The 19537-nt window shown below is 30.4% G+C and overlaps 1 protein-coding gene across 1 annotated transcript; it reads right to left on the bottom strand.

Moving 5' to 3' along the window:
- Positions 1-1739: 1739 nt before the first annotated feature.
- On the bottom strand, positions 1740-2930 carry LOC127256098 (WUSCHEL-related homeobox 5-like). Its single transcript, XM_051281929.1, has 2 exons — positions 2561-2930; positions 1740-1984 (listed from the first exon to the last, which is right to left on the bottom strand). Exons 1-2 carry the CDS (start codon positions 2928-2930, stop codon positions 1740-1742), a joined length of 615 nt encoding a protein of 204 aa, XP_051137886.1.
- Positions 2931-19537: the final 16607 nt, after the last annotated feature.

The raw sequence follows: 19537 nt of genomic DNA, 5'->3' as shown, positions 1-19537 counted from the left end.
TATTTTTTTTTATGAATTAGTTTATATTAATCATATATATCAAATAATGTTAATATTTTCTTACTTATCTATTTAAATGTCATGCTATTCATTAGTCGTGTAAAGTTGTTAACGTGCCCCTACATGCCCATTTTCTTTTAGGCAAAGATCAATAACATAAATCTAAACCTAACATTAATTTTATATATAATCTCTCTTATTAAAATGTTATAGGTTTTGTTATGTATTTGATAGTTTGGATTAGATAGATGTTGCATACTTTGTGAGTTTTTTGAATCGTTTAATGTGAAATCCTAGTATTGAACATTGGAATATTGTGAGGTTACTTAGATATTTATGTAGTACAAGTAACATATGGCTAAAATTCGAAAAATGTGCTGAAATGATAAAATAAGAAGCTATGTAGATTGTAACTATGCAAATAATAGATATAATAAAAAATATATAACATTTCATTTGTTTATTTTGTGTGACTCATGCATAAGTTTGAAAGCCCAACTACGATATATTATTGGTCTATCTACAACCAAATTAGAATATGGTATTATAACTAAGGTTTTGAAAGAAGTGTTAATGGCTAAAAAGTTTATTTTTTGAAATTAACGCACTGTGTGGCCGGTAATGTGATAATCCACTTGATCTGATAGTTATTGTGGAACCAATTATGCAAAAATATTATTTTACATGATAGAACCAAATATATATATATATATATTATACTTTATTTAATCTTTGAAATAGTTGCAAGATGTTTGATCAAATTTGAAAAAAATAATCTTAATTTAATTATGATGTGAAAACCAAATATTTGTCGATTTCTCTAAATTTCAATTGTGTCTTAATCTACTAAACTTTTATATCTATTAGTAGAAACTTTGTACTGTTTATATCTTAAAGTTTGTATAGCTACTTTGTATTTTTATATGAGTTTACTATAATAACTTTGTATTAAGAATTGTAAGAATAATAACGATTATGGTAATATATTCTCACTCCCAATTAAATTTTTCAATATAATGATAATGATCGACTAGAAACAAGGTGAAGATTGCTAGTATGTGTTTTTGACCGACCCACTTTCTATCTATTTCGAAGGATGTTTTGACTTTTCTTTTGCTATAACCAAAAATTTACATTGCCATGCGAGAAAGAAGGATATGCTCCTATACTTGTTTAAATTTCTTTATAGAATTATTTTTCTTTTATTATTATTTTCTATAAACTATTCTTATATGTTCATTTGTCGATCTTTTTAAGTTAATCGATTGTAAGTAGCCAGCTGAGAAATAAAAAACAAAATGAATATAAATAACTATTTAATTTGATATTTTTAAGATGAAAAATTTGGATAAGATTGTGATATCATAAACAAACTTTAAAGAAAGAAAACTTATATGGTTTGGAATCCAAGTGACGATATAAATAAAATTCTCAAAGCGTCGGGATAGAAAAAGAAATAGAGATGAAGAGCTATGTGTGCAAACATTTTAAAGCCTCAATGGCATCGATTCATATATGATTTCATCACTATTGGAAGTTGAAGTAAGAGACGAATTTCGATCTTTGTGGTGATTAATTAAGCAAAGCTTTTCTCTGTTTTTTTTTTTTTTTAATTAATATAGAGCTTTAAAAAAAGAAATTACATAAACATATATATCTTATATTAATGTATGAAGTGATTCAAAGATGATCGAGTATGCATGGATAAGTAATTATATTTGAGTTAGGAATTAAATTGTCTAAACGAAGCTGAGCCGTAGATCCAAAGTCGGATGATGATGATGATAATAATGTTGAAGATCGATTTGATCGTAACCACTGCCAATATTATTATTAGTATTATTGTTATTGCATGGGAAGGATGAAGAAATATTGTCGTCTCTGCACATCCTCGGCTTCTCCAAATGGTCAGTTCCTCTCAGTGGGAACAACTGCAACGTCTCCATCACTCTTTCTTCCTCTGAAATTGGAATTGGAATTGAAACTGAAACCAAACCCAAATCCAAATTAAAATCGAAATATAACTCGTAATATCACATGATCATCTATATACATACATACGCACATATATATATATATATAGAGAGAGAGTATCAACATGTTACGATATTTATAGGATTATTATAGTTGCATCACCTATATTTTTAGTATAAATATACAAAATATTTTATATAAATTGTAGTACATAATTTTTTTTTTATATGATTTCTACTTTCGTGTACACTATTAGAATTCATATACATATTTTTTTGTTAATAATGTAACACATTATATTTGATTGTTGATTTATTTTATTTGAATTTGATTACTTGATACTTTGTAAGAAAACATATGTATTTATATAGAAAATCATACAAATTAAATAATAAAAATTAGAAAAAAAAAAAAGAAGCAACAAATCCTAAAAAATTTGAATTAAAATTTGTTTTATGGGATACTTTAAATAAATAATAAAATTATGTATGTATCAAATAAAAATAAATACATAATATAATATTCTTTAAAGAAACTAAAAATTGCAGAAAACCCTAGAAATAAAATAAAGAGATGGAGGGCTTACTATTAGTAATTGTAGTAGTAGGGTTGCCGGAGTGGTGGTGGCGGTGGTGGTTGTCGTCGGTGGTGGCGGCGGCGGTGGCAGCGGGGGAGACCAAAACACCGCGGCGGCGGCGTTTTTGCCTTTCGCGGGCCTTGTGATTTTGGAACCAATAAAAGACATTTTTGCTCTCGATCTTGCCATAGAAGCTGAGCTGGGAGGATATTTTCTGGATTTGATCTGTCGTCGGAGTTCGCAGCCCTGACCGGAAAAGCTCCGTCAGAACCTTAACTTGCTCGCTCGTCGGATTCCACCGCCCGCACTTCGTCCCCGTGCCGCCACTGCCACCGCCGTGCGACGATGCTCTCATGCAAAATCCACCATAATCTTCCATTCTTGATTTCAATTTTTTTTTTTTTTTTTAGGGTTTTTAGGGTTTTGTGGAATTGAATTGGACTGAAAATCGATTATGTTCTTGTCTGAACAATAAGTTTGTTCTAAGAGAGTTGTTATTTATAGGGAAGTTGTGGTAGTAGTTAAAGGACAAAGATGATTGTCACAACATCCTTTTTTTATTATTTTTTAGACAATATATGATCACTTTATTTCTAACATTATATATTTTATTATTTGATCGTTTTCAATTTTGAGGATTGATTGAATAATTTTAATTTATATGAGCGATATTATTTTATTGTCGGCACAATAGTGGATCAATTAGGTGTATAAATTATTAAGGGGTTGCTTGTATATTGTATGTATGTATTTATTTTAGGTTTGGGGTTTGTTGTAATGTAATTTTAGAGAATTTTTGAAATGATGTGTCTTTTCATATTTGAGATTGATTTTTGAATTTAAATTTTCTTTAAATATTATTTTAATGTAATTTTTGTGTGAGAAAATATTATCTTTTTATTGAGAATAATATCCACTGAATAGTATTGATTTTGATTTATGATCAAAACCAAACAAACATATGATTTAATTAATTTCTGGCCAAAACTTAACAAGGAGTTGATTAAATATTGCAATCAGGTTATATAGAATAATAAAAAAAAATGGATTGAAATAGTATTTATGACCAAAATTTAATTTTTAATAATAAATTGCATAGAAAATATTAATTTAATTTAATAGTTGTAAAAGAGAAAAATGATAAATAATATGAGACCACATGCAAACATTGAAAAACAGTCACTTTGTGTTTTTAGTGATACAAATTTTATAAATATTATGAAAAAAATATAATATATACCCATATTGATATAACACAAAAATATATTTTATCAATTTGCAAAAGATTAAGAATTTCATAGAAAATATTATTTTTTTATATTACCGATATAATTTCTTATATCCAGCGCAAGAATACATCATTAAGAAACACACCAATGGCACCCATAGTTTCATGTAAGATACTCCCTCCGTCCCAGATACCGTGTCTACTACACTATAGACACGGTATTTTAGAAGGGGTGTAATTATTAGATAATTAAGAATGTATTAGTGAAAATAATTATCCTATAATATAAATAATTATAAATTAAAATTAAGATAACTAATTAGTTTATTTAAAATTTAAAAAAATAAACTTAAAAAATTTAAAATGAGATTAAAGTGTGTAATCATTTTCCAAAAAAGAAAGTGACATGGTATGTGGAACGGACAGAAACGGCAACATGAACATTGTATCTGAGACCGGGGAGTATTAAATTTACAAATTATAGTTATTTTTATTTTATTTTATTTATTTAATTATTTTTTATGTACAAATTATAGTTATTAATAAAATAAATTGTGGGGTAAATTGTAATATGATTGAATATATTAAAAGTGATTATTATGTAATATGTTTGGAGTGGTAATTGACGAATAAAGTATTGGGAATGTGAAAATATCGTGCATTGATTTTAGGGGATGAAGTGGGAGAAGTTTGAGGAATTTGGATTATTTTAATTTTGATTAATTAAGATTTAATAATAGAGAGGATTGTTTGTTTGTATTATTATTATTATTATTAATTTGGTGGCCTGGTTTTTTGTGAGGAGACTCATTATTTTATTTTATTTTATTTATATTTATTTCATTTCATAATTATAAATTAAATAATTAATAAAATATATAAATAGTGATAGACATCCACAAAAGCTGCCACTGTTCAAAGTTTAGGGCCACGAGCAGACAAATGCCTCACTAACTAAGTCCTAGGATGTCTACATCTATATCTATATTGTCTTTAAATTTCAATTAATTTAACAGGTTCCCTTTGAATAATTTATTTATTTATTTATTTTTTGAAGTTCTCAAAAACCAAATTAAAATAATAAAATTTAATATTTAACGTTTTATAAGAAAAAATAAATATTTAATTTAATATTTTTTTAAAATAAAAATATTATGATAAGTACTATTAAAACTTCTAAAAGTATATATAACTATAGTGATTGAATTACAGATTTACTTGTGAGGTTTTCTGTCTGAGTTTCGATTTTGAATAGTAAAAATTTTGAATTGAAATAATTATTTGATATGATATAAATATGCATTGATGTGATATTTTGAATGTAAAATTATATTTTAGTTTAATAAAATAAATAAATATTTAATGTTTGATTTGATGTTTAAAAAAAAATTGAAATAATAAAATCAATGTTTAGTGAAAATATATTTGTTTAAGGTGAAAAAGTAAAATTTCCTTGGGATTTAATGGGTTTAAGGTATATAGTGTAAGATAGAATTTTGGTAAATAAAAAATGAATTAATTAAGTGGAACAATCCTAAATAGTAAATGAGGCAATATAAGTGGAATGAAGCAAGTATATTTTTATAAAATATATATATATTATTGTACAAAAAAAAATATGAAAAAGAACTTATAAGGCTAAATTGATTCAAAAATTTAGAATAAAAATCATGCAAATTACAATGTGGGTTTCTTTAGATATATCACATTACAATATTATATTAACATTTATTATTATTGAAAAATTCAAAGATATTTTAAATCACTGAAACAGTTATGGGACTAAAAAAATAGTTTACCTATGTTACTATGTTATTGCTAGTTTCCTACTCAAATATTTCAAGTTATCTATAAATAAATAAATAAATTTAGGACTATGTATGCATATATAAGTAGTTACATTATTTAATTTTTTTTTTAAACGATGTGTTTGTTTTGGAATTTAAATTTTGGGTTGGGATTTAAATAATAAAAATTTTGAATTAGAACAGTTGTATAATATGATATAAATGAATGTTGATATGATATTTTAAAAATAAAATTAATTTTTAATATAATAAAATATATATATATATTTAATTTGATTTGATATTTTTGGTGAGAAAAGATTTTATGAATAGTATAAATTCAGAAAAATCTACCAAACGAACATACCCTTAGTGTTAGGTTACATGTATTTCAAATTAATTCATCCATTCATTAGTTTCATTTGACAAGATGATAATGTAAATTTCAAATGCGTTCATATAATATTTCAAATACAACGCACTTATGAAATAAAATTGACATAACATACTAATATTTTATACAACAATATATATTATCTGATATATTTATGTGTAACATTTATAGTATTTTATATGTCTATTTGGACAATCAACGTAATACTGATAAATCTTATACTTCCTTTGTTCTACCTACCATGTTCATATTGTCGTTTTTGGAAAATGATTATACACTTTAATATTATTTTAAACTATTTAATTTAATTTTTTTTAATTTTAATTAAACTAATTAGTTATATTAACGTTAAATCTATAATTATTTATATTATAGAATAATTATTTTCACTAATATATTTTTAATTATCTACTAATAACACTTATCTTGAATTCTCTTGTCTACGGTGACCCAAACATCCAACGTGAGACGGACGGAGTAATATCAAAAAATTCATCCAACGGCTCTGAAAGAATTAAATAAGGAAAGAGACAACATGTAACGAAATTACAGAAAAGTGAGGTTAGGTTGGCAGACAGAAAGTGAAGCATCATCAGTTCTTCATCAACCATTATTGTCTGCCTCTTTTTTTCTTCATTTTTTTTTTTTTTAAAAGAAAGTTATGGTGTTTTATTTGTTTATTTATTTTTTATTCTGATTATTATTACTTTATAGTTTGTTTGGTATGGTATGTAAAAATAAAATCGAAATATCGAATAGAAAAAACAAAAAATTAAAAAAAAAAATTATTTTTGTAACCTTCTAAAGTTTCTAAGTAATACTTTTTCTCTCCGTCTCTAAGGTCACATTAACTTTTCGCGTCATTGTACTTAACATTAAAAATATTTTTATATTTGTATAATTTTTTTGTACAAATATCCTTATATTAGTATTATAAGACACTGATGAAAGTATTTTTGCAATTTTTTCTTAATTTGTACTACGTTTTGATATAATAATTAATATTAAAATATCAACACGCAAAAAGTAAATGAGACTCTTAGAGCCGGACGGAGGTAGTATCATATTACTAGTAATTAGACAATACATCTTATATATATATAACTTTGATATATTGTATTACGATGAGAAATTAGTAAAATAAATGTAGTGCCAATAAAAAACTTAATCATCACCAAATATAGATATATATATATTGTTATCGCGTTGATTAATCTTAATCAGCTAATGAACAACTACTTCTCGACGCATGATTGGAATTAGATAACCATATATGGTGCAAATTATTGCCATTTGATGTCAATTCGCATCATGCATTTGTATTAATCGTTTGTTGAAATCAATCATGAGATGTAGTGCATAGTATTATTACGTGCTGTCAATTCATACCATATATTTGTATTATGCCAGCATACATTTTCTACTGTATTTAATTGTGATGTGTTGTTGTGGACTATTATAGCTAATATAAATTAGCTTTAATCAGCACTCTAACCGTCGATTTATACTTATATATATGCATATAATATGTATAAGTTGCAAGAATTGTAGAACTAAAATGTACTTACGATATTACAATGGATGAAGCATGGTTAAATAAAAGTCAAAAAGTTGAGATTGTTTGATCCCAGTTGGAGTGTTGTGTAATAATAATAATAATAATAATAATAATAATAATAATAATAATAACAACAACTGACAAACTCATATGTCAGTCATATTTATTGACCAAAAAATTAAATTAAATTTAAGAAAGAAACACACACTCAAAACAGAAATTAATAATAAGTAAGTTTGAAACAAAAAAGACATTCCTCCTTTTAAGGGAATTGAGACAGAAACTAGAGGACATAAAAAGCCTCCAGTTTGATGAGATTTGAGATTTTATTTATAAAACTATATAATATAAAATATGCAACAAACAACATTTGACCATCTAAAAGGGAGACCAAATTGGCTTTTCTTGTGTCCCAACACTTGCTGTCCAATTCAACACACATTTATTAGGGTTTTAGCCTTATATATATATATATTTCTTTAATTAATTTACTCATTCAATTTCATCAGCCCTAAAAATAAATATTTTATATACATATATATACATTTTTAATTAATCCAAGAAACTTTATCAAAGAAAATAAATTTGCCCAAGAAACGCATGCAGGGCGGATTTGTGGGTTTTTGTATTTAATTAATATATAAGGTTGGTTTACACACACATTTGGCTTCTAGGGTTTGTCTCCATTATTTATTTATTTATTTATTTTTATGACGTGGAAACTCGCGGCCGCTGCTATCTGAAAGTGCGTATTGGATAAACCTCCGGCAAAATTTAATACTCTGCAAACTTGGTCCGACAAGAAAAGTCACACTAGGCAAACCATGTGTGGCAGGTCGATCTGGAAACGTTGGAATTTGAATCCATGCTCTCGCCATTATAAGTTTACTCCCCATAGAATTTGTGTTTATTATTATTATAGATCAAAGGGTAATTATTTAAATTATTTCATGCTTTATCGATAATTCTAATATAATATATATTGATTTTTTTTTTTCGATCGGAATATATATATATATTGATTTTTATTTTAATGGGTTATGGTTTGAAACATATACATATTTTGCATCAAAATTCATGCCCCAATTTGTTATATATATATATATATATACACATATATGTATGTATTATTGGTGTGCTAGTTCTTGAAACATACATCTATATCTAATATTGGTGATCCCTTTTTGACCATTTTCCTTAATTAATTTCTGCATGGCAATCTCTCTCTTACTCGTATATTTGTGTTTTCCAAAAAGGTTTTATTATCCAAATACTTGCTCAAATATTTAGACATAAATTTTAATAAATTTTAATAAAAGTAAATAATAATAATAATAATAATTATACGCATGCATGCACTAGTAGTTGTAATTGTAATTGTTGGTGAAGGGACATATATATATATATATATAGTGGTAATGAATAGTTTTTTTTATGCAACATATTTTTATTTATTTAATACTATTTATTTTTAAAAAATTATTATATTAAATACACTTTTTATTTCATAAAATATCAAATTAAATGCTAATATTTTATTTTTTTATATTTTCAAAATTTTAAAAACCTCCAAAAACGTGTATCTAAACCCTAGATATACAAATATATATAAATTGATGAAAAAGGATGATTGGAGGGAAATAAGAATGGGAAAATGGAGCAGCCAAATAGTCTCACAAGTCCCAAGAATGTTTGGATAAATATATCCCTTCATTTAATTGATTAATTAATTAATATTGTAATCACATTATTTGTCCCTTTCTGTTTGGTTCTGCATTTCATTAACTTCTATGAACGTTTATTACACCAAATTATATATATATATATATATATATGTGTATGATCACATCATCACACAAATAGATGTTTCGAGTTCGATCTTGCATTATTAATTAGTCTCGTAGTCCATTTTACCGTAGATACTAAGGAATATAATTAATAAATAATTAAAAATATATTAATAAAAATAATTAATTAGTTTAATTATAATTAAAAAAAATTATAATTAAATTAAAATTTATAACTCTTTTTTAAAAAAAAGAAATTGACAAAATAAGTAGGACAGACGAAAACAAAAAGATGAACATATTAAATGAGACAAAATATATATTTATTTTTGTTTAAGATATTTATATTTTGTGGTTGCATAAAATATCAAAATAGATTTTATATTTAAAACAAATGTAATATCAAATTTCATTTTCAGTAAAATTTTTACTATTAATATTGAATCAAATCAAAGAAATAAACTACAAAAACAAACACAATGTATAACGCTCAGCTTGGCACACCCAATCGAGTAAATACAGCCGTGGGGAGAGTGCCTCAACACCGGCAAAGTCAAATAACAATCGCAAGAAACCCTAAGTCGAACTAGGGAACAAACCCTGTCAATCCAACGTGAAATCACACGGTTTCTCTATAAATCTTTACTAATCACTATGTCACTTTCACCTATACAATATGTGGAGATGTGATGAATTTTGGGCATATGATACATTGAGGCCATACAACACAACCGATCCGCCCGAATTGAAATCCGGATCCGTAACCCACAACCCGACCCTAACTGTCTTTGAGACTCGCTGGATTGCTGGATCGTTGGATCGTGTTCTGGACCGGTTCAATCTGAACCGGTCTTATCTATACATACATATATTGTTGGATCTGGTTGAACTGGATGAGAACAAAACAGAGAACAAATCATTTTTATCGCGATTCTCTTTCACTCTAAAAGCCCTAGCTCTCAGTCGACGGTTTCCGATGCAGTTCTGATCATTGCCCCTGCGATTTTCGGTGGTTTTGTCCGGTGAAGTGGGAGGTTCTCCTTCCCTGTTGATACACGACTTGAATCTTGAAAGTTTTTACGATTTTGTTTGCTCGATTTATGCCTTATTGTTGGTTCGCGGTGTAATCTTGTCTTCGATGGTATTAGGCTTTAATTTTGGCAATGTTTCCGTAGATTATGGTTTGGTTTTCGTGTTTGTTGTGTTTCTGTAGCAAGTCATTTGTGGTCGGGGTCTTCGATGTATGTGATGTCGGTTTGATTGATATTTAGGTAAACCGAGTCCGAAAGATTGCTTCCATAATAAATCTAAGTTTTCGTTATGATTTTTTCGATATTGATTTGGTTTTGTGAGAATATAGCATTGTCAATCATATTCTTTGAAATTACAAGTGGTATCAGAGCAGTATAGGTGACTTGTTCTATGTTTTGTGCGAAAACTTGAAATCGTTGTTTGTTCTTTGTTTTTCAAAGACTAAACAGTTTTGTTTAGTTCTCTGGTTTTCAAAGGTTTTTGAAACTGTGATAAGCTATTTGTTTTCTCAAAATCTGAAACCAATGATCTGTTCAATTGTTTTGTAAAATCCTTAAAGGCTTTTTGAAATCAAATGGTGTGATTTAGTTATCTAGGCCCTGGTCTAGAGTTTTGAATCACTGTAAATGTGAATACCTATTATTGTGGTTGTTCACATTTTGTATAGTTCTCTAAATTGTCATCCAAACTATACTAACTCGTGTATTGAATGAGCAGTTATAACCTGTAACAGGTTGACGCCAAAGAAATCATAAAAGATAGTCAAAGAACTATTGCGGCGCTTGGAGTCGGTAAAAATTTACACTCGGTTAAATTCTGAAATTTTGAGTAGTGGCTATTTTTTGTTTTTGGCTCGAATCTTCTGCTGTTTTTTTTGTACAATGGTTGTTTTGTGTTTTTGGCTTGAGTCTTCTCTTGTTTTTGTTGTACAGTGGTTGTTTTGTGTCTTTTGCTTGAATTTTTTCTGTTGTTTTGTTGTTATCTGCCCATTTTTTTATTTGGGATAGCCTATTAATTTGTTTTGATCAAGGTTTATTGATTGTTTGGTGAGCCTATGGCTATATACTTGCATTGAAAGTGTTTTGTTCTTGATAAAATCTGTTTCTTAAGAAATTTTTGTTAAAAACAATTTTTTTGTGAAAAATGGCTAGTCCTGCATATTACAATATTCAACCTTTTGATGGTAAAATAGATTTTGCTGTATGGAAACAAAAAATGTGTAATGTCTTAGTTTCGCAAAGATTGGTTAAAAATGTTAAAGTCGAACATGCAATTTGTGACACCCCGGCCCACAAGCCAGGCATGTCGGAATTGTAGATTGGCCCCGCAAGTCAACAAAAGTCCTTTTAGCACGCTTCTGTCCTCACTCACGTGCAACCTGAGAGACTTCCCACGGGGGTCACCAATTCTGAAATTACACTAGAGCAAATACGCTTAATTCTAGAGTTTTTTTAGTAGGGCTTCCGAAAAAAATGTGTACATTGTTGACATGAGTAGTCTATTCAATCCATTTAACCTATATTCAACATTGGATAGCCTGACACCAGCTCATCCACTCCAAGGATCGTAACTGCTAGGCCCGTCACCAGTCCGGTCAATGACTGCAGGCTATCGTCAGGTCGGCTCTGATACCAACTGTGACACCCCGGCCCGCAAGCCGGACGTGTCGGGATTGTAGGCTGGCCCCATAAGTCAACACGAGTCTATTCAACCTCGGATGGCCTGGGACTGACTCATCCATGAGAGTTAGCCTAGCACTGGCCCAACTCCGGAGGTATCACACAATTTATATCCCTTTTGTAAAGAGGGTCGAATTGGATGAATTGGATTCATCATGCATCACATTGGATCTTGTGGATCATGTGATTAGGAAAATTGGAGTTTATGAATCGACCAAAGATATATGGGATAAGCTAAATCAAATATATATTGAAATTTCTCTTCCAAATTGCATTCATTTGTTAGAAAAGTTTTTTAGTTATAGATTAGATCTTTCAAAGTCTATAGATGAAAACCTCAATGTTTTAGCCAAGCTTACACAAGATATAAGACGAACTTGTAATAAGAATATCAATGACTATAGTTCTATAGTTCTACTAAATGCTATTCCTAGTTTCTACTCGGATGTGAAATTGGCTATTAAGTGTGGGAGAGAGACGACAAACTAGACATAGTGATAAATAGCTTAAAAAGTAATGAAGTAGGCTTACAACTTAATAAAGCTAATAAACAAAGCCATGGGGAGATTATGCATGTTTGGGGTAGATTTCCATTTAGACCTAGCAAGAATGACTCTTCTTCCAAAAACAATAAGCAAGGAATAATGATCATAATAGTCAAAATAAGAAGAGGTCTAGAAGCAAGTCAAAAAAAAGATCTCAAACCCCCTCTAAGTACGTCAAATGGTGTTTTAATTGTGGTGATTCTTCTCATTTCATGAGAAATTGTCCTAAGAAGAATCGTAACTCCACTAACAATAGGAATAATGTAAGCAATTTGGCTAACACTCCTACTAATGAGCGTGTCAATATGACTTTAACCGATGAATGTTAGGTGATATTTTTGCGATCCTTCCTTTTTGTTCTAAAATGACTTCTTTTGATAAAAATAAATGGATTTTAGATCCCGCTTGCACGTACCATATGACACCATTTAAATAAATGTTTTCAAAATATAAAACTTTGTCAAATTGTAATGTGTCCATGGCCGATGAATGTGTTTGCAATGTTGAAGGAATATGAACCATAATGTTGAAATTTAATTCCGGTTATGTGCTTAATCTTTTGAATGTTAGGAGTGTTCCTAATTTTTTTGATAACTTGCTATCATGTTATGGTTTTATCCTCTATGTGCTTAGAAGGAAAGTAGAAGGCAAATTGCATGAAAATTACAAAAGGTGTTTTAGTCATTTTTAAAGAAAATTTGAAAAATAACCTTTGTGTCACCTCGGCTTTTCCAATTAATAAATTTGAAAATATAGTTAATGCGGCTAGAGATAATACCGAACTGTGGCATAGGAGGCTATGACACCTTAGTAATAGGGGTCTAGAAATATTGCATAAATCGGGTTATTTTGGTAATAAAAATTTATCAATTATTCCCTTTTGTGATAATTGTGTCTGGTGAACACCATAAAGTGCAATTTCCTCAAAAACCCTTGGAAAATCAAATATTTTCAAAAGGTATTTTATAGTATCTACATGCCGATGTGTGGGGATCCTTCTAGCGAGTCCACACTTGGTAGGAGTAGATATTTTCTCTCTATAATTAATGATTTTTCTAGAAAAGTGTTGGTTTTCTTGATGAAACAAAAATCCAATGTTTTTGAAAAATTTAAAACTTGGTATATTATGATTAAGAATCAAATGGGTAAAAAGATTAAATGTTTGAGAACCGAAAATGGTTTAGAGTTTTGTATTACTTGGTTTGACAACTTTTGTATAGAAAATAGAATAAAGCGTCATAGAACCGTTCCTTATACACCCCAACAAAATGGGGTTGGCGAACGGATGAATTAGACCTTATTAGAGAGGGTTAGAAGCACGCTTGCTTCTTCCGGGTTGTTCAAAAAATTTTGGGGAAAAGCCATGGTCACGACAGCCTATTTAATCAATAGGTCACGGTCGGTCCCCTTGAAAAGTGCTTACCCTGTATCGATTTGGTGTGGGAAAAATGTAGATTTATCCAACCTTAGAGTATTTGATTGTTCCACTTTTATTAGTGTTTCTAGTGATAAGTAGGAACCTAGAGCCTTCAAACGTATTTTTTTAGGATACCCCGAAGGAGTTATTTTTTTAATTAATTAAATTAGTGGTTGCGCTCAGAGAGCTGTCTACATACCCAAACGGGATTAAGTCATACGTAGTTCTAAGTCCATACAATATTAGAAAATTAAAAGCATAAAAGAAATAAAGTACTAAAAAAAGTTAGTGAAAAAAAAAGCACGAGAGCCCTTCCGTATCTACGAGAATAAAGCCGAAGCTGCTGCAAGGATGTCCGCCGGGGCAAGCATCCGCGTGCCAGATAGGGAGCATGCCGTGTTCGCCAAGGCTTCCGCCACACGATTGCCCTCATGATAAATGTGGGAGATCTTCCATTCGATGGTGCGCAGTTGTAGGCGTAGGCGGTGGAGACAAGGCTACAGGGTCCACTGTCCTGTCGAAGAAGAGATCAAAGCGATATTGCTGGCAAAGTCTGTCTTGATCCACAAAAGGAGGTAACCGCGCACCACATCCAGATCCACGCCAGACCAAATCGCTTATAGCTCGATCAAAGTGTTTGTCGCATAAGGGAGCGGAACCTGATAGGCCGCGAGGGCGGCTCGAAGCATCCCGGATGATGCCCGCGGACCCTGCCGCACTAGGGTTTCCAAGAAACACTATCTGTATTCAGCTTGAACCATCTTGGTGTTGGTGCTTCCCATTGCACAAGGACCGGCTGCCGAGGAACCGGAGGCGGAAAGCACAGGCCAAGATGAGATGCGAGGTGTAAGTCCCCGGTACAGTGCCGTCACTGAAGAATGTCGGCTCGCCATAGGATCTGCAAGTGAAAATAGATACACCAAATAATCCGGTTAGAGGAAATGCGGATACCTCGATGCTTGGCGCTGTTCCGTGCTATTAAGAGGAACCAAAACATCAGCAGTGGTATGTAAACTCGAATGCTCGGCGCGTGAGAGGAAGATAGACGCCATGCAACGTCCACGTCATTGGGATTCGTAGGCGGAATAGAGCAGTGAAGTGTCCCCACACACGCTGCACAACCGCCGAGGTGATAAAGAGGTACTCGATCATTTCTAACTCCCGACAGCACTGATAGCGAATGACTAGAGGGACACCCAAACACCGAAGAACCTCGTCGACAGGTATTCAATGGCGAAGTAAACGCCATAGGAACACCAAAATCGTAGTTGTAAAAAGAGAACACAAAATACAAGACAACCAGCTCTGCACGCCGACACTTCGGCTATGCTCCCATGCCGAGGTGATACGAAAAATACCCGTCGTCGAGGCCTTCCAAATTGGCTGGTCGGCGGCCAGGGGATCGAAGGGGACTAGAGAGACCTGCTGAACTAAGGATGTCGGGAGATAGGCCTGGAGCTGCGACAGTACCCATATACCAGCACGCTATATCTCATGGACCCGGGTCGGCGGCGGTCGATTATTGATAACTCCAAATAACAACATATTTTTTGCTTGAAAAAACTTTGTATTACTTGAATTTTTTATGTGAGAACTATCACAATATCTGACTTATGACATACTTTATTGATTTGTTTCGCTTGCTATGATCCAGAGCTCATTGGTTGAGATTATTAACATTTTTAGCTTTTTTAAACGATGTTTCTGGTCCAGAAAATCTAAGTGTTGAAAATAAAGCAACAACGCTCCGGCTTGGCAAGCGACGCTCTTACCTCTTGCGCTAGCGCCAGCGACCAGACATCCACCGCTGCAGAAGCGATAGTGAAATACTCCAGAAATTCACTAAGTGTTCATCTCTCAGCAGTCCAGTCATTCCATTACCTGCCAGTGACAAGAACATCGCTTGAGCTGCGTTGATGCCCTCCAGCTATTCAGGCAAGCAAGGAAGGTCTGCGCCCTTACATCCCGAGGCAAGCGAAGCGGAACCTAGGGAGTTATGGCTAGTGCACTGCTTCAACAGATTAACCGCATTCAACCACCTAACTGTTCAAGCAATTTCAACTGCCGCTCAACTACTCTGCAAACCGCCAATCTCATAGATCTATAAATAGGGCCAAATGCATTTTGTAAATATCATGACGTGATACGCTACTTTCCTGCAGATTTTTGTGTTTTCCGAGAAATCCAATCTTGTAAGGGAGTTCTCTACACAGGAATGGTTAAAGGAGTTGAGATCTTCTTCTCCTATGGCTGCTCACCTTACTGCTTTCTAGAATAGTTTACTACTTTGATTTCCTACTTCCATTTACTATTTTTTTAATGTAGATCTTTACTGTCTTCTCTAATAAGAAATGAAATATCAAGATTTATTCATTATCACTTCCCCCATATTTCAAATTTGCGTCAAAATGTTACGATTAGAGTTCTATTTTCTTGTTGAAGAATATAGAAGAATTCACTATGTTAGCCTAGTTTCGCATCGTATTCATTAAAAGATTCTAGGTAGTTCAATATAGCTAAGTACGAGAGAGCCTTGTCGACCTGCTTAGTTATTGTTCTAAATTTGATTCTTATTAAAGAGATGTAATAAAAGGGTAAAAGCATTAATGAGACAGAGATTAGGATAGTTAATGGGGCATAGGCTCAGGTTTATTGGGTCACAGAAATCTCTAGTGAGAGTAGAATTTCTTTATTATAATATTCAAATTCTGAGCATTATTGAAGTCTTGTTTATAAATCCCTTAAGGTCAAGTATCAGCAAAAAATTTTCTACGTTAATTGTTTTCCGCAAATACATTAACTTCTCATGTCATTACGTGATATAAATATATGTTTCGCTTACTTTCATCATTCGCTCATTATATCCATGGGAACCCAGTCATCTAATAACATACAAATCAGACACAACATTATCTGACCATCCTTACCGCTCACCTATTGACAATCATATACATATAATCTGCTTCACTTCACCCGCTCGCCTCCGCTTCGACCGCTCTCGCTGCACCCATTGCTTGCATACTACTTCCACTGAAACGCCCAATCAACCGCTCACTTTTACTAGCTTTCGTTTAAATTCTGTATTAGTTTAACTCTCTGGCTCGCTCACGGCTTTACCGTTTGTCCTTGCGCTTCACTTGTACAAAATTCTTGATTTAAATTTCGTGATTTAAAATCCATGTGTTCGACCTGGAAACTCACCACTAAAAAAAAGTATAAATAATTGTGATAATACTATTCAGGGCCTACAACTTCATTTTCGGTATCTATATCTGAACATGTGCAATAGTGCACATTTCGCTCAAGAAACTCATAAGAAATTCCTTGTTTCAGCTTCAAATATACAAATTATAGCATGCCATAATTTGGCGCCGTTGTCGGGGATTTTGAACTCAAGTAATGGAGTCTTGAATTAATCTTTACTGATGATACACTTTGTACTTAAAATAATTTTTATTTTTGCAGAATTCATTACTTCCTCCGTTCCACTCAATTACGCCACCTTTCCGTTTTTAACCGTCTCATTCAATTATGTCACTTTTAATATATACTCGGTTGTATTTTCTTAGAGTTTGTATTTTGAATAATATATTTTTAAAATCTAAATAGAAATATATATTGGGATGATATTTTGAATGTAAAATTATTTTTAATATAATATAAAAAAATAAGAGTTTGATTTGATAGTTTTAGAAGGAAAAAAAAATTGAAGAACAAAAATCTAAGGATATATTTTGTTGAAGGTTTAAATTTTGGATTTGAATTTGAATAGTAATATTTTTTTTAAAAATTAAAATATTTGTTATGCTATGTAAATAGTTTTGGATGTGATTTTTTTATTTAAATTGATTTTTAATAGTATAATATAAAAAATAGAAAAACTAAAAATTTGATTTGATATTTTTTAAGAAAAATTCAGTGAATACCTTTAACAATGTGTTTGGGGGTTTCGATTTTGGGTTTGAGTATTTATAATAAAATTTTTCAATTTGAATCATTATTAGATGTTATATGAATATGTATTAACGTGATATTTTGATATGAAAATAATTTTTAATATAGTATAAAAAATATGAAAAATAAAAATTTGATTTGATATTTTTTGGAGAAAAATTATGTGAATAAACTCTAACGACGTGTTTGATTGGGTGTTTAAAATTTAAATATTATTATTATTTTTTAATTTGAATAATTATTTGATATTATATAAATATGTATTAATATTATAATTTTAATATAAAATTATTTTTAAATATAATAAAAATTGCGACGTTTATTTGATATTTTTCAAAGAAAAAAAAATTAGTGAATAGTAAAAATTTTGGGTAAATCCAATAAAATACAGTTTTTTTATTTATATTTTAAATAAATAATCTATTATAAGTAATTTATATTATTTTTTTCAAAAATAGTATTATTACAAATAATTATATTAATTATTTGTCCAAATACAAAAATTATTTATGTCAAAATATTTAATATCTATTTTATTTATAAAATATTAAATAAATTAATATATTATACTTTACAACAATTTTCATATCAATTAAATTAAACATAATTAACTTTCTAATATGCACTTTCTTAATAACCGTGCCTAAAAGAATGTGGCATAATGTCATTGGACGGAGCGAGTATTATATTTATCGTTAATATTATTTTAAAATAAAATGTAATAATATATTTATAGAGCATATAATTAAATTTTTTACTCAGGGCCTAAGAAAACTCCGAGACGGCCTTGGATGCAGTTTTTATATTATATTGTGCTTTATAAATATGTTTATTATGCTTAAATCGGTTGTGTTATATAGAATTATATGCATCATATGTTGTCATAATATGGGGAGGGGATCATCGACTCCATCTACTATTTAGTCCCGCATGTCTTATCTAATACAACTGTATATATATATATATATATACAGAACAGATCAGATGCCGCCGAAACCAGTCAAGCTCCACATCGACAAGACTGACGATGATCACCACATACCATCCAAGGACGATCTTGAAGATACAGCAACTTCCAAACCGTCATCCGTAAAATCAACACAAAAATCCTTAAAACAGAGATTTGAAGATGGCGACCCGACAGTAGGAGCAATCAATTCCTATAATGGTAACTTTCAATACTTTGTTACTCTCAGTGATGACACTTCTGACTCGGACAAAAACCCTCTCTTAGCCGAGCCAAAAACTTTACAACAAATTCATCAGCCAGAACCTCTACAACAATGATAGTTTCTTCAGAACAGACTAATTTCTTAGAACTAGATGAGCTATTTGTGGACATGGTAGAGATAGATCGTTGAAAAAAGGGATTCATAAGAGTTTAAATGTATATTTCAAGAAAATAAAAGAACAACAATCCCAGGATTCACAAACAATACAAAAAATAATCGAAATTATAAACAATAATGATACCGCTGAAACATCTAATGAAACGATACAAGACCAAATTCAATCCATTCAAAGCATACCACAAGATTTCCTCTTTGTCCTAAAAGAAATCACCTCCAGAAAATATATCATAAAAATACAAATTGAATTCTCTAA

The sequence above is a fragment of the Andrographis paniculata genome, unplaced genomic scaffold (genome assembly GCF_009805555.1).
Source record: "Andrographis paniculata isolate CXL003 unplaced genomic scaffold, ASM980555v1 Contig55END, whole genome shotgun sequence".
NCBI lineage: Eukaryota > Viridiplantae > Streptophyta > Magnoliopsida > Lamiales > Acanthaceae > Andrographis > Andrographis paniculata.
This window is presented reverse-complemented; position numbering and strand designations above follow the sequence as displayed.

What these genes read in the sequence shown, in the direction of transcription:
- LOC127256098 (XM_051281929.1), bottom strand. Translation starts at nt 2,930, where the DNA reads ATGGAAGATTATGGTGGATTTTGCATGAGAGCATCGTCGCACGGCGGT. An exon ending in TACTACTACAATTACTAATA is followed by an intron (nt 1,985 to 2,560) that starts GTAAGCCCTCCA and finishes GTTTGGTTTCAG; the next exon opens with TTTCAATTCCAATTCCAATT.